Source organism: Sapajus apella, unplaced genomic scaffold (genome assembly GCF_009761245.1).
Source record: "Sapajus apella isolate SASKATOON/1434 unplaced genomic scaffold, GSC_monkey_1.0 scaffold89, whole genome shotgun sequence".
In the NCBI taxonomy this organism is placed as follows: domain Eukaryota; kingdom Metazoa; phylum Chordata; class Mammalia; order Primates; family Cebidae; genus Sapajus; species Sapajus apella.
In genome coordinates this window covers 4967119-4993244 of record NW_022437029.1, presented here as the reverse complement: position 1 = coordinate 4993244, position 26126 = coordinate 4967119, and the positions used below count along the sequence as shown (strand labels likewise).

Genomic DNA, 26126 nt, shown 5'->3' with positions numbered 1-26126 from the left:
GGAGAATGTGCATGGGTTATATGCGAATGCTGCACCAGTTTCTATAAAGGAGTTGAGCATCTCTGGATTTTGGTATCCACGGGGGTCCTGGAACCAATACCCCTCGGATACCAAGGGACTACTGTATAGCGTTTGCTCCATGCCACGCACTGTTCTAAGCCTCTTCAAATATTAATCGTTTAATCGTCCCATCCATCACCTTACGAGGTAAACATTACCTTTGTCAGCTAACGAAGGAAATGGGCAGTGAGAGGTTAAGTGGCTTGACAGATCCCACAGCTGTTGAGCTAAGGCGCCTATCGCGCTGGGATTTGAACGCCCACCCTCTGGCTGCGCAACCTGTGTCATCCTGCAGGAAACGAAGCCATCCCCGGACCTGGAGCGCGAGGAAGACTCCGCAGGATGCGCGGCGTGTGCGCGGAACCTGGTCTTCTACGAGCCTGGACTTCCGAGCGTGGCGCGCGGCTGCAGGGATTGATTCTCCGGGACTCGTGCCGGGGACCGCGCCCGGGAATCCTGCGGGGGTGGGAGGGGGGTTCGGGCTCCGCGCCTCCGCCGCAGGGGGGCGCTGCGGGGCTCCCCGGCGCTGGCGCTGCTGGCCGCCCCCGCGGCTGGGCGTGCCGCCTGCAAGATGTCCGTGCGCCGCGGCCGGCGGCCGGCGCGGCCCGGGACCCGCCTCTCCTGGCTGCTGTGCTGCAGCGCCCTGCTGTCCCCGGCCGCGGGCTACGTGATCGTGAGCTCCGTGTCCTGGGCCGTCACCAACGAGGTGGACGAGGAGCTGGACAGCGCCTCCACCGAGGAGGCTATGCCCGCGCTACTGGAGGACTCGGGCAGCATCTGGCAGCAGAGCTTCCCCGCCTCGGCTCACAAGGAGGACGCGCACCTGCGGCCCCGGGCGGGCGCCGCGCGCGCCAGGCCGCCCCCCGCGCCGCCCGGGATGTTCTCCTACCGGCGTGAGGGCGGCCAGGCAGGCGGTGCCTCCCCGGCCCCGAGGCTGCGAGCTGCCACCGCCCGCTCCCTGGCCCACGCCAGCGCCTGGGGCTGCCTGGCCACCGTGTCCGCCCACGAGAAGGTAAGCGCCCGGCGGCGAGCGCGAGGGGGCTTGGCATTCAGTCGGCGGCCAGGGAACGGGGACGTGCTCGCGACCGCTCGGGACTGGGATCCGGGTCCACCAGACGTGCCCCGTGCGGTGGATGGGACCCTCGACACTGTGCATAATGGAAGGCGATGGTGCCTCCGTGAGCCTGGCGAAGTCGGGGGAGGTTTGGAGAGGGACGTAGACAACCAGGCTTCCTGCCAGGTAGGGTTGGGTACCGAATCCCCGCCTAGAGATGGCCAGGCAGAGAGACGGACACCTAACCAGCGTCTGACCCAGACCTGAACCAAAGCAGCCAGAGCCGCCTTGGAATCTCAGAGTAGGCGGGGACAGCCCTTCCCAGCGCAGGGCACAGACCCATAGACCCGAACTCCCCGTCACCTCCCGACCTGGACCTGGAGACGGGGACAGAGACAGCACCAGGGCTTCTTTGGAAATCTACCTTTAAGAAAATGGAGCTCAAGATTTTTTTCTGGAAAGGAGATTTATTATGCAAAGTGTGTAAAACCTGGAATAAGCTATCCGCTGCACTTTTTATCTTCAGTTCGGAAAGGCTTTACTCACCTGTTAGACATGATTCCACGTAGAATGACATGGACAAATAATGCGCATGTAACGTCCATGCCTCCAGAAAGCTTTTAGGGGTGTTAAGAGAGATAAAAGAGCTACAGGGCAGTAACGTGAACTCCTATTTACTTCCTACAAAAACAGAATTAGTATTTTATAGAATGCATAGGACATTGGCCAGGTTCTGGCCCCAGCTCTGGGTCTCACCAAGACTGTGGCCGAGTCACTGGCTTCTCCACTTTGCTTTCCTCATCGGTAAAATTAGGTGGTTAACCAGGCAATTTTTAAGGTCCTTTTTTTGGCTTAAAACTTCCTAAATGGCAACTTTATTCCGATGTTGGCAATGGTCTTAACCTCTTCAGTGTCAAATGCAGATCCAGTTGGATATTCTCAGCACCCAAATGATTTTCACAGCTGTATTTTGCACTCCTAAGACACATCTTAAAAAGACAAAGGTTAAAGATGATACTAATCTTGGTTGAAAACACAAATCTTTTCAAGAAATTAAAAGTCTAATGCCAATGTATTAGAGATATTTTGAATTTCAACATTTCTTCTCTTAGCTTTGTTAGGAGTTCCTCTTTCTAATCCTTATTGACATTTAATCTAAACAATAAATTCAGAAAACATTTACAATGTACTGCCATGTATGCAAAGCATGACTCTGGGCAGCTATGTCAAGCTGAAAAATGGGATATATGAATGAAGTTATATTACCATTTTGGAAGATTCCTTAACATTTCCTGTTCTTAAAAAATTGAAGCCCTGCCTTTTATAATTCTACACACCATTCTCAAACAACCCTTCAAGAACAAAGTTAACTCCTGGATTCTGAGCTAAGTAACAAGGTGCACTTCGTTAGGAATGAAATCATGGAAAATTGGGATGTTTGGCAGGATTTGGGAAAACCTAAGCACTAAATATTTTTGTTGGCCAGGCGCAGTGACTCACACCTGTAATTCCAACACTTTAGGAGGCCAAGGAGGGCAGATCATTTGAGGTCAGGAGTTCAATACTAGCCTGGCCAGCATGGTGAAACCTTGTCTCTACTAAAAACACAAAAATTAACCAGGTGTGGTGGCACACACCTGTACTGCCACCACCTGGGGAGGCTGAAGCACAAGAGTCACTTAACCCAGGAGGCAGAGGCTACAGTGAGCCAAAATTGCACCACTGAACACCAGCCTGGGCAACAGAGTGAGACTCTGTTTCAAAAAATAATAATACTAATAAATAAATATTTTTGTTTATATCTGCAATCACAGAAACATGATATACCACCTGTCTTAGTCCATTTGTATTGCTATAAACAAATACCTGAGGCTGGGTAATTTATAACGAAAAGAAGTGTATTTGGCTCACAGTTCTGCAGGCTGTTCAGAAAGCATGGCGCAGCATCTGCCTCTGGGGAGGCCTCAGGCTGCTTCCACTCATGGTGGAAGGTGAAGAGGAGCCAGTGTGTGCAGAGATCACATGGCGAGAGAGAGAGCAAGAGAGAGGGGAAGGTGCCAGGCTCTTTTTATTTTTATTTATTTATTCCCAGGCTGGAGTGCAATGATGCAGTCATAGCTCACTGCTGCCTCAGACTCCTGGGCTCAAGCATCCCTCCTTCCTCAGCCTTCCAAGTAACTGGGCCTACAGGTGTGTGCGACCATGCCAAGCTACTATTTAAAAAAAAAAAAACTTTTTGTAGAGATGGGGGTCTTGCCATCGTGCCCAGGGTGATCTTGAACTGTTGGTCTCAAGGGATCCTTCTGCCTTGGCCTCCCAAAGTGCTGGGATTACAGGGTGAACCCCCACTCCCAGCTGGCACCAGTCGTTTTTAAACAACCATCTCTCAGGGGAGCTCTTAAGGAACTAACAGAGGGACAATTCATTCATTACCTCGAGGAGGGCACCAAGCCATTCATGAGGGATCCACTCCCATGACCCAAACACTTCCCACTGGGCCTCCCCTCCAACACTGGGGATCAGATTTTAACATGAGGTTTGGAGGGAAAGATATCCAAACTATAGCACCACCGTCCTCCCACCCTACTGCGTGATCATGAAGAAAAATTGGCATATCATGTTTCTGTGACTTCCTTTATACAAAATGGTTAACAAATCAATTTCTGATAACTTGCTGGGTCATACAATGAAATATTGTTGATTACAATTTTTAAAATGCAGCTAATAAATGAGGAAGTGATGTAGCCCTAAAAGAAACAATAAAAGAAAGTTCCTGAAGTCCAAAGAGCAGGCAAGACGTTAAAGACTTAAATTTCCTCCCTAAAGTTGCTAAAAACATGGGAGCGGCAGCCAACCTTGGGAGCAAAGGCAGTGGGACTATAACAGGCAGCTTGTGGGAAAGGCTTAGTGCCATCCCCCATAAATGTCATTGTTCCTCCCCCAACATGAAATTTTTTTTTTTTTTTTTGAGACGGAGTTTCGCTCTTGTTACCCAGGCTGGAGTGCCATGGCGCGATCTTGGCTCACCGCAACCTCCGCCTCCTGGGTTCAGGCAATTCTCCTGCCTCAGCCTCCTGAGTAGCTGGGATTACAGGCATGCACCACCGTGCCCAGCTAATTTTTTGTATTTTTAGTAGAGACGGGGTTTCACCATGTTGACCAGGATGGTTTCGATCTCTTGACCTCGTGATCCACCCGCCTCGGCCTCCCAAAGTGCTGGGATTACAGGCTTGAGCCACCGCGCCCGGCCCCCAACATGAAATTTTAAAAGTGAACATATATTTGCCATGCACAGGCAGCTTCAAGAAGAACCCTTTCACCACCCCTTCCAAACAGAATGCCATTGCTAAGCATCTCCTGTAGAGGAATTCTAGAGCCACCACAGAGTGAATTGGGCAGACTGGGGACCACCTTACCTGGATTTACTACCTGTCAAAGCCACTGTGATGCCATGATCCTCCCTCCTCCCTGGTGCTGTATTTTCTAGCCAGAGGCATAAGCTAAGCTCCCAATAGTTCAAGTCAAGCCACAACTCAGCACTGAAAAAGCTTTTTTTGGTGTTTGTTAGATCCAAGGACTGCCATTTGGGAACTGCCTGCCCATCAGTGATGGCCCCTTCAACAATAGCACTGGGATTCCTTTCTTCTACATGACAGCCAAGGACCCCGTGGTGGCCGATCTGATGAAGAATCCCATGGCCTCGCTGACGCTGCCGGAATCAGAAGGGGAGTTCTGCAGGTAGACGAGGGTTTGCCCTCACTCGCATGGGTCCTGGGAAATTTTTGACAGAGAGTTGGGCATGGGTTTCTCTCTGGGTCACATGACTTTAACAGACTTCTAAGATTCATGTCGACGTTCACTCTTGAAATCAGATCAATTAGAATTCCACCACTCACCAAGCAGTGTGATTTGTAGCAAGTTACTTAGCCTCTAGGAGCCTCAGTTTCTTCATCTGTAAAATGGGAATAATAATCATTGCCTCCGAGGGTTATTGCAAGTGTTGGATAACCCTTGCAAAATGCTTTGTGCAGCACTGGCAGGAGTCTAGACAGCTCCTGTTAGTATGGAAAAGGGCTAGAGTAGGAGTGAGGGTCAGTAAAGGAGGAGCCAGTAGTTCATCTCCCCAGCACAGAGTCATGCAACACAGAGTCTATTTACTGTCTTTCCAATTTATTTCTATCCTGTCCTCAGAGATATGTGCAATAAAGAGCCAGCATTTTTTAATATATCTTTTCAAAAACTCTCTGAAAGAAAATGTTTCTAAAGACATTTAAGCACTAACAGAACACTGATCCAGGCCCCTTTGTCTGAATTCAAACTGCAAAGCCTGAACTTGTATTCTGCCAGAGAGATGTCTGCATGGAGCTGGTATGGGGGCTGCATGTGAGATCCCCTTATCCTTCCCAGAGGAGCAGCAAATGCCCAGGGTGGCCTGGGGTGAGCCCTTTAACCTCCAGGACCTAAACCACTCCACCTAAATGTAGTGATGCTTTAGAAAATCAACAGGCCGTGGTAGGGCTCGGTGACTCACACCTGTAATCCCAGCACTTTGGGAGGCCGAGGCGGGTGGATCACAAGGTCAGGAGTTCTAGATCAGCCTGGTCAATATGGTGAAACCCTGTCTTTACTTAAAATACAAAAATGAGCCGGGCATGGTGGCAGGTGTCTGTAATCCCAGCTACTCGGGAGGCTGAGGCAGGAGAATCTCTTGAATCTGGGAGGCCAATGTTGCAATGAGTTGAGATTGTGTCTTTACACTCCAACCTGGGCAATAGAGTGAGACTCCATCTCAAAAAAAGAAAAAAAAAAAAAAAAGAAAGAAAAGAAAATCAAGAGGCCTCATCCCTCCTCTGAAATTCTCTTCTTCTTTATGCACAGCACAGAAAACATAATAACCAAACAATATATTAGTTCTTACAGAGGCTAATCAAAGCACCTATACAAGCAAGGTGCTGCCTGGGTAAGCCATTGTTTCCCTTCAGCCATGATAGACCATGTGGAGATACTTCAGCTGACCCTGTTCCCCGCCAGGTTACAGCAAGAAGCCAGGAAAAGAAATGTTTCCTTTGTCATGGAATATTCTCCTTGTTCTTCGTCAATCAAGCTTGCTGTTACTAGAAGTGTATTTCTAGGATTATGTTTTTTTTGTTTTTTGGTTTTTTTTAAGACAGAGTTTCACTCTTGTTTCCCAGCCTGGTGTGCAGTGGCATGATCTCAGTTCACTGCAACCTTGAACCTCTACCTCCCGGGTTCAAGCAATTCTCCCTGCCTCAACCTACCAAGTAGCTGGGTTTATAGGCACCTGCCACCACGCCTGGATAATTTTTATATTTTTAGTAGAGATGGGGTTTTGCCATATTGGCCAAGCTGGTCTTGAACTCCTGACCTCAGGTGATCCACCTGCCTCCACCTTCCAATCCAGGATACCTTTCTAAGCTTCTCAGGCTTTCCTCATTCAGGTATCCTGAAAGCAGTCTTGCTGAAGCGTGTGGCTCCCAGAACCCAGAGCACAACCGCTCTGGGGACAGGCGACAGAATACGTGCCTGGGACAAAGCTGCAGCAGCACTCCAGCTTGGGGAGGTTTTGTCAACTGGCAACCCCCAGGCAGACGGCAACAGAAGCTGGAGCTAGGAGCAGTGAGAAATCTGACTTAGGAGAGGTCCTCACAGGGGAGAGGGTCTCAGGGTGACTTCCTTCAGCCCCGGGGAAGATTGCCTGCATGGTCTAGAGCCACCTATGTGGACGGTCTTCATGCCAGGCCACATGTGGGATGCGCAAACACCTGTGCAGCCCGCCAACTCACTGGGTGAGGCAGTTCATGGCTGGAGGTGAGCACCCCAGGGCCAAGGGCAGGAGCACACCTGTTACTCTGTCCTGGGAGAGGAAGGAAGAGACACATTCATGGGTACCCCTTAGTTTATATCTTCCTGTAAAGCTGTTTCTCAGAACTGCTGAACACCCAACACTGGTTAAGCTTCTGAAGTATTGAAATATGATGTAAATAAATACCTATAAAACCAAGTTTTGCCTTAGTAAGCCTCATACTTCAATGCAAAGGTTACCCAGCAATGGGGCTTTTGCTGTCACCCTAGGGTCTACGACTTCCCATAATTGGCGTAAGCCCAGACGTGACTCACCTGTGTGAGATTCACGTTCCAGGTAGAGCATTACATTTTAGATTTCACCTTCAGAATCTTGGTAATGTTGAACACAGGGACTTAACAAGTCAAAGTCATGCGGCCTGCATTGAAAAAGAATAAACAAGCCCAGCAGGGGGTGCCTAGGGCCACCGAGGCATCTGGTAGAAGTGTCCACAGCTACCCAAACACCTGTAGGAGTTTTGAAGGACAGCCAGGCAAGGTACCAGCAGGGGGCCCCCTCCTGCCTGCCCCCGGGCCTGAAGAGGTCACCAGCAAAGGCAGAGCTCATCGTCAGGTGCTTCAGAGCTTCACAGCTTGAATCTCCCACAGGAGGGAGGAGATTCAAAAAGGTGTCCATGTCTTACGATGATAATGAAAGGTCAAGGCCACCTGATCCTCTCAGCTTCAGAAGGTATCTCATACTCAGAAAAGTGAAAACTACCTTCCATCCTGTGTATGGAAAATTTGCAACAGCATTTGTTACCATCCCATGTGGCGCCTTCTGGGGGCCCCAACTCCTCTGCTGGTCTGTGCAGTGGGGAGGGCGTGGGTTATCCCTCTTTCATCCCAAGGGGGAAGACAAAGCCAGAACTAGGCTTTACTGGTCCGTAAAACAAGTCCTGATAGGGAGGAAGTCGGGAGGCCACTGACCTCTGAGAAAGGAAAGGGGGTGCCTTCACAGTCATTTCCTACAGACCACTGGGCATCTCTGGGAGAGGGGGCATTTCAGCGGCAAGCCTGCCTCTGCATTCATCAGGTTAGCCCCATTTACTGAAGACTCTGCATTGGCATGGGCTGGTGAGTGCCACTCCACCAAGGACACAGCCCAGGAGCAAGTTGCTCCAACAACTGGGGCAAGAACAACTTAGGCTTTGGGAGGGAGGAAAGCAAGTCTGAGACTATTGAGAGGCTGTCAGAGCTCCCTTTGGTGCCAACAATTGTGTCTATAATGTGTACGCATTTAATAAGAAGATACATAAATGGAAAGATCGATTATACATAGATAATAGGTAGATAATTGATAGAAGATAGATTATAGATAAGAGATAGATGGATGATGGATGGATGAATAGATGATGGATGGATTGGTGAATAGAGAGGTAGATGGATGAATTGGATGAATAGATAGATGTTAGATGGATGATGGATGAATAGATAGATGAATAGGTAGATAAAAATCTGACTTAGGAGAGGATGATGGATGATGAATAGATAGATGAATGGATGGATGAATAGATACATAGATGATGGATGGATGGATAGATGAATAGATAGATAGACAGATAGATAGATAGATAGATAGATAGATAGATAGGTAGATAGATAGATAGAAGCTTTTACACATTTCAACTGTTCTGTATTCAAAAGAGCAAATATTGGCCAGGCAGGGTGGCTCACACCTGTCATCCCAGCACTTTGGGAGGCTGAGGCGGGTGGAGCACAAGGTCAGGCATTCAAGACCAGCCTGGCCAAGATGGTGAAACCCCATCTCTACCAAAAATACAAAAATTAGCTTGCCATGGTGGCGGGCACCTATAGTCCTAGCTACTCGGCAGGCTGAGGCAGGGAATTGCTTGAACCTAGAAGGCGGAGGTTGCAGTGAGCCGAGATCATGCCATTGCATTCCAGCCTGGGCAACAAGAGCAAAACTCTATCTCAAAAAAAAAAAAAAAAAAAAAAGAGCAAATATTACAGTTGCCCCTACTTGGCCTCCCCAATCCACCCTTCATCACCTTGAATTCATCCTTATTCCAGCAGCTGAGGTACTGTCTTAAAATCCACATCAGATCCTGAGGAAAAGCAGCAGAATCCTTAATATGGTCTAGGAGGTCCTTCACAGCCAGGCACCTGCTTCCCTCTAAGAATAAATAATAGTGTCTGCCTCTTAACTGATTGACTTAATATTTGATTTATACCTAGTTTTATCAAATTAAAAGCATTAACCTGATAGCTTGTTGTAGTCAAAGCTGACATATGTTCTTTGGCATGGAGCTAAGAAAATGCTTTTCCATTAGTAATCCCCGCATGTAGGTTAACAAGTCATATCCCTCAAAAGTGATATTTAGATCCATTAACAGGACTGTGTCTTAAAGTTAGATCCAAGTCAAAATAGGTGAAGGACATTGAGTATCCATGGCCTCAAGAGTCTCAGGAAATGTAATGAAGAAAATGCCCAGTAGAGCCAGGCGAGATGGCTCACGCCTATAATCCCAGCACTTTGGAAAGCTAAGGGGGACGGATCACGAGGTCAAGAGATTGAGACCTTCCTGGCCAACATGGTGAAACCCTTCTCTGCTAAAAATACAAAAATTAACTGAGCGTGGTGTCGTGCACCTATAATCCCAGCTATTCAGGAGGCTGAGGCAAGAGAATCGCTTGAACCTGGGAGTCGGAGGTTGCAGTGAGCCAAGATCGCGCCACTGCACTCCAGCCTGGTGACAGAGTGGCTCTGTCTCAAAGAAAAAGAAAAAAAAAACCCAGCAGATGTAATTTCCTTAACCACAGCCATGAGAAGGCAATATCTTGAGAATGATGAAAGGAATGAATATCTCTTCATATTTTACAGCTTTCTAGGGACCTTCAAGAGTTTTTAAATGAATCTGTCAAGTTCAGCCTGGGCTAGTTCATCACACCCTGTTAGGGAATTTTTCCAGATCTTTTCGTTTCCCTGATCCGCAGGTCCCCTAACTTTCCCCAAAATGTCACATTGAAGTTCCTAGATTTAATTGAACTCATTTGTCCTGACTCCCAGCCCAGGGCATAATGATTAGGTGTTATCCCAGGGCATAATAATCGGGCATATTTGCCCTGCCCTTCTTTTTGGAGGGGATAATTTGGAAGATGAATCTGACTGGATGATAAGTAGCATGTGACTTTCAGCTGGAAAAGTACTAGGTTGGTGATTTCTGTGGAACAAAGTTGCTGGGCTAGAATGAAATCCCCGCCAGTTTAGCACATCAGTTTTCTCACTGGTATGACATAGAGGGGAGGGGAGGATATCTGAGGGCCTTCTGGCTCCATGGTTGACTGGAGGTAGGATACCCCAAGAATGGTGGAGACAGAATAGGTGAGCACAGCCATCAGGGTATGTATTTGGTATATGGATTTCTACATAGACTGTTATAAAGTGTGAACTCCTATAAATTTAGAGTAGAAGAGTGACTTTCAACTGCTTGAAGGACAAGGATGAGAGAGAGGGACACATTATTATCTGGACAGCTTTGTCCCTACCCCAGAACCCCTTAGGGGAAGCAGCATCCAAGTGATGCTAACATCACTCTAAGATAATGAGGATATTAATTAGGTCTTATATGCATTTCCTGGGTTTCTAGTAAAGGCATATTAAGAAATGTGATTTAGGCCGGGCGCGGTGGCTCACGCCTGTAATCCCAGCACTTTGGGAGGCCGAGGCAGGCAGATCACGAGGTCAAGAGATCAACACCATCCTGGCCAACATGGTGAAACCCTGTCTCTACTAAAAATACAAAAATTAGCTGGGTATGGTGGCACACGCCTGTAGTCCCAGCTGCTCGGGAGGTTAAGGCAGGAGAATTGCTGGAACCCAGGAGGCAGAGGTTACAGTGAGCCAAGGTCGTGCCACTGCACTCCAGCCTGGCGCTTGGTGACGAAGCAAGACTCTGTCTCCAAAAAAGAAAATGAAATGTGATTTAAGGTCAGGATGGCTTATGTCATTTGTAAATGGAGTCAAGATTACAGTCTGACAGAAAGACAAATCCTGAGTGATCTCACTTACATGTGAAATCGAGAGAAGTCAACTCATAGAAGCAGACAAGGCTTTTCGCCCAGGGACAAGGTGAAAGGGGGAATGGGGAAATGATGATTACCGGGTGCCGAATTTCAGTTAGAAGACAAACATGTTCTCGGGATCTAATGTACAGCACAGGTTGGAGGTGTGAATTAATGTGATTTGTATATACATCAAATCGTCACATTGCAGATGTTGAATCTTTTCAATCTTTATTTGACAATTAAATATTTTTTAAATGTTAAAAGATTAGCGTAAAAAAAACATGAAAGGAAAGTGGCTTTTCCACTTGTCAGACATTATACCCAACAAGCCAGAGCCTACAAACATGTCTTGACCAATAATTGTTAGTGTATTTAAAGTCTGTTTTATCCAATTATTCTGTTTACTCCTGGGTGCTGTGATGCCTTCATTTAATTAATGAGATGAATTAGGGGTGGGAATCTATTTCCCAGCTCAGGTTAAAATGGCAAATGGAGAATAAGAGTCTAGTTTAAAAGAGTCACTGGCAATCAGTAACCCCCTCTGCTCTTCATTTCCCTCTCCCTCAATGACGTAAGCATGGACACGTGCCCCTTAACTAAATGAATTTATGCTCAACCAAGAAACTCACTTTATGAAAATTCAATAAATATTGATTTACAAAGAAAGGCTGTCCAAAAACGTATCTTTCCCTGTAATATCTTCCCTTACAGAGCATGCAGCCTTGAACAGCATGGGTTAGAGGTTTGCACCTTCTTAGTGAATCAGGGCAGCGAGCCCTTGGGACGAGGGAGGACTCGTCCGTGCGGTGATATTCTCCCTGATCATATTGGATCAATTTTCATTTGAAGATCAGGATGTAAATGAAACCCAAAGAGGTTTATCAGATGCTTTTCCTGAAATAAAAACATTTCTTCTTTTAAAAAAAAACAGAATACATTTTTATTATACAACAGTTTGTGTGATTTAAACAATTTCTTTTCATAGAGTACATTTTCACATCGGAGATTCCCACAGTGGGAAAAATAACAATTTATCACTTAGAGTTTTATATTTGTGGACAGATTGTTTTAGAACAAGGAAAACATCTTTGAGAATTAAGTCTCAGTTTAGAATTTATAATATTTTGATACATCTCCAAGGGGGCCTAATCTTTAAATGGAACTTCTCTATATTCAGAAGCTCTCCAAGCTTTTCTTCCTATGATTTAGAAATTCATGATATGAGCGATCAGCATTTGCTAATTTTAAAGTTTCCCTAGTGTAGCTGGCGTCTACTGACGAGAGAAGGAAGTTTTCTAAAATTAAACACTGTCTAATTTTCTGCAGTTTTTCTTCATGAATTAACAGTATTTCCTTCTGTCCATTATTCCCAAGGCAAATAGAGGAGAAATTTGATCATGTGATAGTAACAAAGCCAGATTCTCTTTAAGAGATTATTAAACTAAAAAGCAAAAGCGTGGTGGCTCACGCCTGTAATCCCAGCACTTTGGGAGGCCGAGGCGGGTGGATCACGAGGTCAAGAGATCGAGACCATCCTGGTCAACATGGTGAAACCCTGTCTCTACTAAAAATACAAAAAATCAGCTGGGCATGGTGGCGCATGCCTGTAATCCCAGCTACTCAGGAGGCTGAAGCAGGAGAATTGCCTGAACCCAGGAGGCGGAGGTTGTGGTGAGCCGAGATCGCGCCATTGCACTCATTCCTGGGCAACAGGAGCGAAACTCCGTCTCAAAAAAAAAAAAAAAAAGCAAAAGCTCATTTTATGTTGTTTTACTGTAAGTCTTGTGAGAAGCTGGGAGGCAACCCCACCAGAATACAGACCTCAGTCTCACAATTTCTTGGACACGATTCTTCTCAAACCTTTTCCTCAAAGATGAAATTCTGTGCCGGGCACAGTGGCTCACACCTGTACTCCCAGCTATTTGGGAGGCCAAACAGGCAAATTACTTGAGGTCAGGAGTTCAAGACCCACCTGGCCAACATGGTGAAACCACATTTCTAATAAAAATACAATAAAATCAGCTGGGCATGGTGGTGTGCACTGGTAGTCCCAGCTACTTGGGAGGCTGAGGCAGGAGAATCGCTTGAACCCAGGAGGTGGAAGTTACAGTGAGCCGAGATTGGGCCGCTGCACTCCAGCCGGGGTGACAGAGTGACACACTGTCTTAAAAAAAAAAAAAAAGATTAAATTCTGGAAATAACCACGTGATTGAGAGATGTCTGTTCAATGGACTTCTCTGTTCTTTCCTCCTTATTGTGAGGTGAATGGCACAAGAAAGCAGAGGCAAAGAGGCAGACACCAGTTTCCCTTTCCTTCAATAACATGGACAGATGTCCCTCGCCTGCATAAATGCCTGGGTTTAAAGTATTCCATCAAGATGGTCAGAGCTTCCACAGCATGGCAGCGGCTTTGCAGATGCCCATATCGTGACAGTTGAACAGCACAGACCAGCAAAGCTGAAAGCTGAAAGTGCCGAAAGGCTTGCTTTGACAGCTTTCTGATGCACCCCCTTGAACGCAGTCAACAACAACTTGTCCAAGGCCCCAGTGACTGTGGAGAGGGAAGAGTTCAAATAAGCAGCTGGGAGCAGGCCCAGGAGCAAAACACTGTCAGCCCTTTTGCTAGTCCAGTGGAGAGACATCGCCTTGGAACCAGAATGGTGGCTCGGTGTCAGGTGAATGTGCTGCGCTCCACCGCATCCTGGAGCAGGGTGGTCCTGAGAAAATGCTGAGGCGTCAGCAGGTCTGACCACTGGGGTTCAGAGAGGCGGAGCTCGGCCTCCCTGGGCACCAAAGAGGGCACTCAGCCACCTCGTTCCTGAGGGCTCCTGAAACATTCCTATTGCTGTTTCGAACAAATGCTACTTTCGTAGGTAGACTGGTTTGATGATCAAGAAAGGAGGGTCCAGGAGTACTTTTTCCTCTTCCTCCAAAGGCTCTTAATGAAAGGTGGCCATGGGTCACACCCCCTCTTACTCCCCAGGGATGAAGGTGTCCCTGCCTCACCATGACCAGTGGCTCTTGGCAGAGCCCTTTGATTGGCCAGGCCTTGGTGTGGTTTTGCAAACTGAAAAGATTCCAGTTTGCAGAGGAATCTAGTTTCTGAGGGGAGTGCCGACCATGGAAGGGATTGAAGCCCAATGGGCCTCGATGAGACCTAGAATGGAAGCCTCTCAGAAACCAGGATCCCTCAGAACGACTTGCTGGCAGGGGCACATATTGAAGATGCAGATCAGCACTGAGGAATCACACACCAGAGAGGGACTGCTCACACCGGAGCAGCCAGGGTGGCGTGCCGGGACACAGACGAAATTCCTGCCCGGTCTCATAGGCAGCTCTCTATGCTGCAGACACATCAGCAGGAGGAGGAGCTGTGTCTGTGAAACAGAGGAACTGAGGGGAGGGTGTCAGCGGGAGGGTTGGTTTGCCTTTATGTCCTTGGTTCAAGATAAACCCTTCGTGCAAACAACTGAATTAGTGTGCACCAAGTTTAATTGTTTCTTCTTTATGAAAAGTAAAAAGAGATTCTGGAAATGCAAATGCCACTCCTCCCCCTCCATCTTTTTGACTATACTTGTAGGAAGAAACTGTCGAATGATAGATGAAAACCTCAGACCAACCTAACTCCAAAGGCAGGCCCTGAGATTTGTTCCCCTAGAGCTGGGTTTAGAAAGCACTCTGTTCATTCAGTCATTTTTAGATGGGCTGGATCAAGCAAACACACAGTGGGCACCTGCTTGCTGCAGCTGGCTTGCTAAGAGCCAAGATTTGTCTCTGTCTGGAGTCTGTGTCCACCTGAGATGGAACGTGCATTTCAAAGCCCAGGGCTGACCTAATCGGATCTAGAAGCTGAATCCAATTGCTCTTCACTGAATCCTGTTCATTCCTTTTGAAAGGAACATGTAAGTCTAAATAATTCCTCTCTGTTCTGATTCATGTTACCTCTTCTCCTTTGCTGTGCTTTCTTGTATTCCTAGAACTAACATTAACCTGAGTGGTTTTATTTATTTTTTTATTTTATTTTATTTTTTTGAGACAGTCTCACTCTGTCACCCAGGATAGAGTGTAGTGGTGTGATCATGGCTCACTGCAACCTCCGCCTCCCAGGTTCAAGCTATTCTTCTGCCTCAGCCTTCCGACTAGTGGGCCCACAGGCAGGCAACACCATGTCTGGCCAATTTTGTATTTTTAGTACAGGTAGGGTTTCACCATGTTGGCCAAGCTGGTCTCGAACTACTGAGCCTCAAGTGATCTGCCCACCTTGGCCTCCCAAAGTGCTGGGATTACAGGCATGTCCAGCCCTGAGTAGTTTTTAAAAGAGCTGTCTGCCAGGGGCAGTGACTCACGACTGTAATCCCAGCACTTTGGGAGGCCGAGGCAGGCAGATCACAGGATCAAGAGATCGAGACCATCCTGGCCAACATGGTGAAACCCCGTCTCTACTAAAAATACAAAAATTAGCTGGGCTTGGTGGTGCGCACCTGTAGTCCCAGCTACTCGAGAGGCTGAGGCAGGAGAATTGTTTGAACCCGGGAGGCGGAGGTTGCAGTGAGCCAAGATCGCACCACTGCACTCCAGCCTGGGGCCTGGCAACAGAGCGAGACTCTGTCTCTAAAAAAAAAAAAAAAAAAAAAAAATTAGCCAGGTGTAGTGGCGCACATCTGTAGTCCCACACTCAGGAGCTGAAGTGGGAGGATCCATTGAGCCTAGGTGGCCAAAGCTGCAGTGAGCTGCGATTGTGCCACTACACTCCAGCCTGGGTGACCCTGTCTCAAAAGAAATAAATTGCAGACACTGTCTCAAAAGAAATAAAAAATAAAAATAAATAAAAGAGCTGTGTAGGAAAAGTCAGAGAACTTTGCAAAGAAAAAGCTTGATGAGCCAGTGTTCAAATATTCTCTTTCACCTGCCTGTCGTTTGTGAGGTCATATCTCATAGTAACCTGCAGGCACTTCTTTCTCCCGAATTTTATTTCAACCCTGTTAAGGTTTGTCTCTGTGGTTCTTGTCCATTACATGAATTCACTAATGCCTGTAGTTCCTCTGTCAGTACACTACCCTTTTCCTCCGTCTTCTGGCCACCTGTCCCCATCCAGCTTATCAAAGTTTTATTTATCTGTTAGCCATGACTCCATCTTAAGCAGAAATGATACAAATAAGTGATGAGGATGTGACACCCGTAAATATACATCCTCCAAAAAGCTTTCGGGGCTTTTAAGATGGACATAAGGGTTTTATTGCAGGACTTTTAGCACCTAGCAATCGTTAAACTTCTTTCTGTCTCTGTGGATTTGCCTATTCTGAACATTATATAAATGGAATTATGTAATATATGACTTTCTATGGCTGACTTCTTCCACTTAGCATAATGTTTTCAAGGTTCATCTTATTGTAGCATGTGTCTATAATTCATTCCTTTTTATGGCTAATATTCCATTGTGTGAATTTACTACATTTTATTTATCCATTTTTATTTATTGATTCATCATCAGTTGATGAACATTTGTTTCCATGTTTTGGCTCTCATAAGTAATGCTGCTATGAGCATTCATGGACAACTTTTTGTGCAGATATGTGATTTCACTTCACTTTGGTATATACCCAGGAGTGGAATGGCTTGGTCTTATGGTAACTGTGTTTAACTTTTTGAAGAACTGCCCAGCTGTTTTCCTAAATATACGAGGGTTGTGATTTCCCTGTGTCCTTACCAACACTTATTATTGTCTGTCTTTTTTATCATAGCTGTCCTAGTGGGTGTGAAGTAGTATCTTGATGTGATTTTGATTTGCATTTCCCTCATGACTAATGATGGTGAGCATCCTTTTGTGTGCTTATTGGCCATTTGTATGTCTCCTTTAGGGAACTGTCTAAGCCCTTTACCCATTTTTAAATTTGGTTATCTCTTCATTGTTGAGTTGTAAGAGTTCTTTATATCTTCTAGATATGAAAAAGTATATATGACGTTTTAGATATATGACTTGCAAATATTGTGCTTATGTGCCTTTGTCTAATTTTCTCTTCTTTTGTCTTGGAAGAAGCAGGAAAACTGCTGAGGATTCCATACTGACATTCCAATTGCCCATGCTTTCTGTCAGTGTCCTTCCTCTCCTATAGGCTGGGCTTTCCCCACCAGACAAGCAAATAATGGAAGTAACATTCCTGAGATGACAAAGAAGTGTACCCAAGTCATCTAGTGTGTAGAAATGGCAAGAAAGTGTATAAAAATGAAAAAAGATTTCAATTAATTGAAAGGAATTTGGGAAAAGCTGTTACTCCAAACATATAAAGACAAGGTAGAGAGATATTAAGAATAAATTCAGTTCAACATGAATTAAGCATACCGTGTACAAGACAGCGTGTTAAATATTGTGATGAAAATAAGACATTTCTCCTTCAAATGAGATTTATTGAGCACTTACTATAGGCCAGGCATGCATAGGCATGAACACTTAAAGGCACAAGCTCTTCTTGCCTCCCTGCTTATTTGTCACCATCATTTGAATCAAGACAGCAAGCTCCAACATGTGACCACATACACGAAGTCCCCTGACAGTTAATACAAAGGCTCTCCACAATACAGGAGTTGAGTAGGGTCCCACAGCGTGACTGCAATTTCCCCCACCTTGACATCCTCAGACCCCATCTGCATGTCTGTCCATCCATCTACCCATCATCTCCAGCTCAGCCTGCCCAACCTGACCTGGCCTTCAAAAATAAGACACTAAGCTCCTCCTTGGTGTATCCTTCCCTTCTTTACCTCTTTCTTCTCATCTTAAGACTGTACCTCAGTTTTCTAGTCCTAGTGATTTATTCCCAAGGATTTCATTTTCTTCCTCTCTTGTGACTCAGCCTCCTGGGACTGCCCAATCCAAGGCTCCTCCCTCTGAAAATCCCGAACCCTTCCCTGGTTTTCTAGGACAGCCTTGCTGATCTTGGTTTGTTTGAAGCCACTTCCTTCCTGCTTGTTTGTCCTTGAGGTCTCTGCAGCATGGGCAGAGCTAACGCACGCTGGGGCTGCTGGCCAATGTGACCTTAAAGCAGCAGAGCTCCCTCTATAAAATGAGATGAGACTCCAGGGTGCTTAGAAGTATTTATAAAAGGGCCCTGGCCATGCACTCCTGCCTTTCACCATTCAGACTAGGAGGCTGAGGGGCTGAGAACAGCAAGACAGGAAAATGGACGGTGCAGTAGTGAGTCTTCATGACCACACCCTGCTCTCTGCTGCATGGTCTCCACAGACAGCTCCAATCCTGGCTCAGCCTCCCTTTCCCTCTGGCCTCTGCTCTCCCTGTAGTCACCTTCTTTCCTTTTAAATGAATCATGCATTCAAATGGCAGGCAGGTCCCTTTTAAAATGCACTGTTTGTGGAGCATCTCTAACGAGATGATTAGCAGGCTTCTGGAAAGGACGATTGAACATGCCATGCAGGAAGGGCGTCACTCCATAGCATATGTCACGTATTAAACTAGGGGGCACCCCCTGGATCTGCTGTGATACAGAAAGAGGAAAAAAGCAGAGCACCCCCTGAGGTTCCTTTGGTCTATGGAGGCCTCTACGAGGGGTCATGGGTCTATTCCTGACATCTGCCATCCAGGCTGAGGCATAGTGACCCAGGGCTGAGCAGCGAGAGACCTGCCTGCCCAGGACAGGTCCTGGCAGTGTCTGTGGAAATGGCAGAGGGAACTCAGAAGGCATCTGAGAAGTGGTTTCAGGGTGGCCTCCAATCAGGTCAGCACTGCAGCAAGACCCTCAGCAGGCAGAGAGCTGCCAGGGTGCTCCACTTCAGTCCCAGAGGATCACCTGATCCTGAAGATGAGCCAAGTGGGCCGTGGGGTGACCTTGAAGCCCACAGTCTCAGCCCAGCTGTTAGCTCAGGGCCTGGGAGCAGGTCTGAGGCCAGCCTGACCCTGTCAGGCTTGATTCTGGAACCGTCTGTTGGGCTGTGGTATGACTAAACCCTGCTGAGGGGCAGCCTGAGCCCAGGAGAGCCACCTGATTCTCTTGAAAATACCAATTCTGGGCTCCAGCAGTTCTGAACATAAGGGCCTTGGGATCTGCACTTTCAAGGAACAGCCAGGGTACTCTTGATGCACAGTTAAATAGGACAATTACGACATGAGAGAAAAGGACTTGTGATTTGAGGCTCACTGATTGGAGTCCTAAGCCCTCCAATTAATATCTGCCTGGCTTTGAGCAACTTAATTTGTCTGAGTCTCAATTTCCTTCACCCTAAATGGGAAGATAGTACCCTAAGTCCACTGTGGGGATAAAATGTTTCAATGTGTGTAAAGTTTTGAGCACATGCTCAGTACTAAAAAATGGTAGGTATGGTCAGTAACAGATGTTTCTTCTGCACTGGACTGGGATGGCAGAGACCAGAAAAAAAAGATGGAAATCAATAGTGCCCTATTTACACTGTGCCCCTCCTGTGTATAAAGGGAAGTACAGTACATCATATACATTGTAATAGAAATAACTCATGTGTTGCTTACAAGAGTCCCAAGAGAGAGGTACCACTTGTTAGCCCCTTTTTAAGGATGAGGAAACTGAGGCACAGAGGGTGTGAGGGACTTGCACAAGGATCCACAGGTTAAATCCTCATGGGGCTGAGATTCACTCCCAGGCAACCTGGTTCCAGAGCAGGGCTGTCACTCACTGTATCCCCTTCCTCTGTGGGATCAGCTGCATCCCAGAGGCAGTGAGAACCCCCATTCACGTTTCAGAAAGCACTGATTCAGAAGCTGCAGAACACAAATGCGGAAGTATTTTTTAAGTTGATTTGAGTTGTTTTAATATCATGTCCATAATAGGCTTGCACTGAAATAGAGGCAAGACATGAAACTTGCTCTAAATGCATGCACGCAGGTCCATGCAGGCCATCTCTTCCAATAAAGCATTCGTGTGGACAAATACCCACCAAGCATCTGCTGGGTAACGAGCCATGCTAAACACCGTCATGGATAAATGTGAAGAAAGCATCTGCCTTTGAGGGGAGGGAGAAGGTATAAGATGCACGCAGGTGGAAATAAGCATCATTCAAGCTGCATGTCCTAGATCCCCTACAAGTCATCGGCCTGTAGAAGATTGGAGAAGAGAGAGAAGCTCTTATTAGCCAGTGGTGTCTTCTCAGTCTATACCTCTTCCTGCTCTATCCAGTCCACTCTCAAGCCACCACCCATATGTGCCAGTGACTCCCAAATGTATAGTCCCAGTTGAGACCACTTATCTGAGCTCAAGACCCCAAGTCCACCTGCTTCCTAGGCACATCAAGCCCAGCCTCCTCTCCTCCCCACAGGCCTCCTCTGCCTGGGCTCCCTGTCTGCATGGCTGTTTGGAGCAGACCCAGCTGCCAGCTGTGGCTCCTTCTCCCCCCACACCCACACCCGGTCTGCAAGGCTCACCTGCCCTATCTCCTAGGCCTCTCCTGGCCCACTGCTTCTCTCCACCCCCTAGCCCAAGCCCTCAGCGTCACTCAATGTATTCCAGATTCTCCTGATTGGTCTTCCTTGATCAACCCATTCTCCGTTCTAAAGCCAGAGGGATATTTTCAAAACACCTGTCTCATCATTCTACTGTCCAGCTTAAAACTCTTCAGTCTTTCCCATTCCTCTTAGAAGAAAATTCTAAAATCTTGGCATGTCCTGTGAGGCCTAAATGGCCCACCCCCGCACGGTTCTAGCCTCGGAAATCACTCTCTCGCCTTGTCTTTTTCCTGATCTCAGTGGCTTTTTGGCTCTTTTTTAGTCTGTGCAAATAATAGTAACAAAATACCACAGACTGGGTGGCTTATAAACAAAAGAAACTTACTTCCCACAGTTCTGGAGGGTGGAAGGCCAAGGCTGAGGCAGACTTAGTGTCTGGGGTGAGCACCTGCTCTCTGGATCATAGGTGGCATCTTCTCGCTGTGCCCTCACATGGGGCAAGGGGCCAGGGAACTCTCTGGGGCCTCTTTTATGATAAGACACTAATCCCATTCAAGAGGGTGGAAAGCACTTTTGTCTCTCATGCTTTCCCTGCCTACCCCTTATCTGATTCCCACTCATTTTCTAGGGTTCAGCCTTCATTGACCCTCAGAACTTCATTGCCCCTCAGGATTCCATGCTGTAATAGCAGGTGATGAAATCATTAATTGCGTGTCAAGCTGTCTGGTGTCTGCGTCTCCTGCTGGAGTGCAGCTTGCTGAAGGCCAGGACCACGTCTTTCTTGCTCTCTGCAGCCCTCAACAAGTGCAGGGCCCGGAGCACAGTGTGGGAATATTCATGGGGGTGTTGAGGAAGGGCATTTTCATTTCTACTCCATTGCTACTGTAAGAAATTGCCACAGATTTTGTGCTTTAGAACAGCACAGATGTATTCTTTTACAGTTCTAAAGGGCAGAAGCCTGAAAAGAGTCTCACAAGACTAAAACTAAGGTGTCGGCAGAGCTGCTTCCTTCTGGAGGCCCAGAGGAGCAGCCATTTCCTTGCCTTTTCAGCTCCTAGTGGCCACTTGCATTCCTTGGCGCCTGGCCCCTTACTTACCTCACTCTCAGGGCTTGCTTCTGTCATTCCATCTATTAGTGCTCACTTGAGACTTCTGCCTCTGCCTAGGAGGATCTCCTGTTTGCACCGGGCCCACTGGATAATCCGGGATAATCTTTCCCTCTCAAGATCCCCAACTTAATCACATTGGCAAAGTCCCTGTTGCCATATGAAGTTGCGTTCACATACTCTGGGGATTAGGACACCTTTGGCATCGGGGGATCAGGACATCTTTGGGGGAGCTGTTATTCCATCTACCGCAGGATGGATGTAACAGTTTCAGTGGATTCTAAGTGGAGATAGAAACGTGGTGATTTATTCTAATGTATGCTACGACCCTCTTTGGTATGTTGGAGGTGTCATGATTGCACTTATTTATAATATAAATGTTTTAAATATAGAAATTGAAATGGCTCAAACACGTGTGAGATTCAGTTGATGAAGATAAATTTTAATATATTCTCAGCCTGTCAAAGTTATAAAGAAATGTGAAAGCTCAAAGGAAAGGGCTCATACATTGAACCGTCGTGCTAGACAGTGCCTCTCCGCACTGAGTGGACCGTTCAACACGCCTGCTCCTCTCCTGTCCGGGAAGTGGATCCACATCCCCCCTTTTCTGGTCTTGTCTCTTGTGTGTGGCTGGTCAGTGTCTGTTGAATCACAACATTTGACAGTGGATAAGAGAAAATTCCAGCCCAAGATGAGAAGGAAATGTAATGGACCACTCTTCCAGTTACACACATACATTCATCCCTTGGTATCCATGGGCAACTGGTTCCAGAAACCCTCCTCCAGCCTCTGCACCAAAAGATGCCAACATCCACAGATGCTCAAGTCCCTGATATAAAACGGGATAGATGCATATAACCTACACACATCCTCCTGTGTACTTTAAATCATCTCTAGATTACTTATAATACCTAATACAATTTAAGTGTTCTATAAATAGTTATACTATATTGATTTCTTATTTGTATCATTATTATTATGTGAGACAGAGTCTCACTCTGTCTCCCAGGCTGGAGTGCAGTGGTGCAATCTCGGCTCACTGCAAACTCCACCTCCTGGGTTCAAGCGATTCTCCTGCCTCAGCCTCTCAAATTGCTGGGATTGCAAGTACGTGCCACCACACCTGGATAATTTTTGCATTTTTAGTACAGACGGGGTTTTGCCATGTTGGCCAGGCTGGTCTCAAACTCCTGACCTCAGGTAATCTGCCTGCCTTGGTCTCCAAAGTGCTGAGATTACAAGTGTGAGCCACTGTGCCTGGTCTATTTGTATTATTTTTTTATTTTGTACTGTAGCTTTTTTTTCCTAAATATTTTCAATCCATGGTTGCTTGGATCCACAGATGCAAAATCCATGGACGTGGAAGGCCAACTGTATGTGCAAAGCTTCTGAACAATACGCATTTCATTCAGAGAAACTTAGGGACGTCATGGATGGGAACATTGAATTGAGGAGTAAAAGAGACATCAACAGCCTGAAAATGGTCAGGCATCATTCAGAGTCTCAAAAATCAAAGGTTGAGAGGATCTGTGGGTGAACCCAACTTACACAGTGATTCTGGAAAAGATGGTTTCTGTGCCCTAAGAAGAAGTGACCACCTACAGGCAGTATTGGTTGGGAAGAATGTCATGTCAAAAGACCATCCCTTTCTTTTATAGTTTCCCTATGATGATGAGTCAGGAAACTATTGTGGATTTCCCTGAGGCATTTGAAGAAACTTGCAGGGTCATATTCTCATAGACAAGGTGGAATAATGTAAACTGGGGAATAATAACTTGGGCAAATTTATATTTGTTTATTTCTCTTATGTCTAATTTCTGTTTGGTGGATGTGAAACTGCGGATGAATGAACAATTGGGTGAATGACCAAAAGGGTCTCTTAGTAGGGTGGGTTTTATTGAACTCTATGTAGGAGGTTTCTGGTTTCTTGACCTTTTGCAATATCCTGAAAAGTGGGGGGAAAGGGTTCTGGGAGCCAGAGGAAGGAGTCTGGGGTTGAACTGATTGGAAGCTTGATACAGCGAGAGACGTGGAAAAATACATATTTCGGAGACACAGAAAATTGTCAAGAGACGTCAATGTCATAACCAGGAAAATGGTGCCAAGAAGGTGAACAAAACTGGGAAAAAATTAACTAGGACCGTATGAGGCATTATACTGGCATGCCGTAAAATAAAAATAAAATTAAATTAAAAACAAGACAATAAAATAGACAAGCTTCTTCTGTGCCCTAAGAATAGGAAGAAGTGACCACCTACAGGCAATATTGGTTGGGAAAGATGTCATGTCAAAAGACCATTCCTTTCTTTGACAGGTTTCCTATGATGATGAATCAGGAAACCATTGTGGTTAGCATCCCTAGGAGGTTGGAGTAGAGAGTGGTAGAGGTGAGACGCCTTCCCAACCTTGCTCACCTCCTGCTGGAGTTTCGAGGGCAGTTCTGGATCCCATTGTTTAACAGGGACACCAATAAGCTAGGATGTCTGAAAGCAGCCAGCCTGGAAAGGAGCAGTCTCAGGAACAACACAGTGCTTTCTGCAGATGCTGGAAAGGCTAGCACCGAACAGGAGAATCCTGTTTGTTCTGGGGTTACCCTGGGGAACAGGAGTGAACCTGGCAGTGGAAGCTGCAGGCCTCACCATTTTCCTCTCTGCTGCCATTGCTCTTGCCTTCAGCACTGCGTGGAGGGCGCATCCTACACTCCAGCTCTCCAGCCAGGTTCTCACCACCCACACTCCAGATTTGCTAGCAAACGCACCACATGCAGAATTTCCATTCCAAGACTCCTACTCTGTATCCTTCTTGCTTGGGCAACCCTCCTGCAACATGCTGGGACCACATGGAACTGCCAGCGCTTTGCTCCCATCACGATCCTCCCACCCATCAACACATCCTGGCTCCCCTTTCTCTTTGCCCAGGTTAGACTCCATGGTCTATCTTTACGATTGCCCTGAGACCACCTACACCTCCTCTGACGCTTTTGCCTCCTGCCTGGCCATACCCAAACCCTACTTCCACCTCCTCTGTTCCTGCACCCAGGTGGCTCAGGTTTACCCAGGCAAACCAGGTGGCCGAGCTGAGGCTGCCCTTTTCAATTTATGACAGAATCCTCCCATGCATTCTCAGCACGCATAGAAAATCCCATTTCATTTCCCTAGTAAGATCACTTTTTTTAAAGAAGAAACCTAAGCGTTCCCCTTCATTCTCTCTCAGTTGCGATGGCACTCATACTTATTTGACACAGTACAAAATCATAATAGGCAACTCACTCCTCTCCCTCCACTAAGTTGAAAGATTTACCTGCATTCCCACCAGTGGATCTCAAACAGGGAGCTGGGAGACTCCTCCCCAGGGACATTTGCAATGTCTGGAGAGCTTTTTGGTTGTTACAACTTGGGTTGGGGTAGGGTGCTGCTGGCATCTAGTGGATAGAGCCCAGGAACGCTGTTAAATACTCAATTATGCGAAGGGCAGCCCCTCACCTCAAAAAATCATCCAGCCAAAATGTCAGTAGTGCCAAGGTTGAGAAAGCCTAGTCTACACCCACCTTCTATCTGTCACTATCTGGCTGTACACATCAGGGAGAGACAAAGCCTAGCGATGTGTCTCAATTGGTTCTATTGGCATTTGGGGTAGGACAGTTCCTTGTGTAAGATCGTCCCTTGCATTGGAGGACATTTAGAATTCCTGGCCCCTGGTGGGGTGCAGTGACCCCTGCCTATAATCCCAGCACCTTGGGAGGCCAAGGTGGGTGAATCATCTGAGGTCAGGAGTTCAAGACCAGCCTGGCCAACATGGCAAAACTCCATCTCTACTAAAAATACAAAAATTAGCCAGGCGTGGTGGTGTGCTACTCTGACGCTGAGGCAGGAGAATCACTGGAACCCAGGGGTCGGAGGCTGCAGTGAGCCGAGATTGTGCCACTGCACTTAAGCCTGAGCAACAGAGCAAGACTCCATCTCAAAAGTTCTCCCAGTTGAGAACCATTATACGATGATGGTGATTTTATCATTCACAGGATTGGGTGGTCCAATCCATTTCCTTTTTGTGTGTGTGTGTGTGTGTGTTTGAGACAGGGTCTCACTGTGTCACCCGGGCTGGAGTGCAGTGGCATAATCATAGCTCACTGCAGCCTCAATCTCTTGGGCCCAAGTGATCCTCCTGCCTCAGCCTCCTGAACTAGGACTACGGGTGTGCACTACCTGCCCGGCCAATTTTTTCTAAATTATAAAAAATCAAAGTAAGGTCAAACAAATATTTTGATGTCGTTTGCTCAGTATGTTTACATATATATATTAGTATAACTTCCTAAATCTGCAAAGAACAAAATACATCCTTTCCTCTAACATTTTTCTTTACCACTGAACACAAACACATAAAAATAAAACAGACTTTTAAATATACTATCAAGATATAAAGTGTGTGGGCAGGTTATACGTATTTTTAGAAAAACGCATCCCTTGTGAAGCTCTTACAAAATCATAGCCCATAAAAATATGAGCGTAAAATAAATTGTAGCAAGAGGAGGATTACTTATCTCAGAGAAGTTTAACTATCCAGAAGGCAAACTTGATGTTTAATTGAAGATCATTTG

General features: G+C 46.5%; 1 protein-coding gene and 1 pseudogene across 1 annotated transcript in view; one reads left to right on the top strand and one right to left on the bottom strand.

Moving 5' to 3' along the window:
* The first annotated feature begins 299 nt into the window (after positions 1-299).
* Positions 300-26126, top strand: part of CREG2 (cellular repressor of E1A stimulated genes 2) — a 40966-nt gene continuing 15139 nt past the window's right edge. Inside the window, exons 1-2 of the mRNA XM_032255487.1 lie at positions 300-1072; positions 4683-4852. Coding sequence (XP_032111378.1) covers positions 632-1072; positions 4683-4852 — 611 coding nt within the window. The 5' untranslated portion in view covers positions 300-631. The remainder of the gene's footprint in view (positions 1073-4682; positions 4853-26126) is intronic.
* On the bottom strand, positions 13181-14994 carry LOC116534795 (annotated as a pseudogene).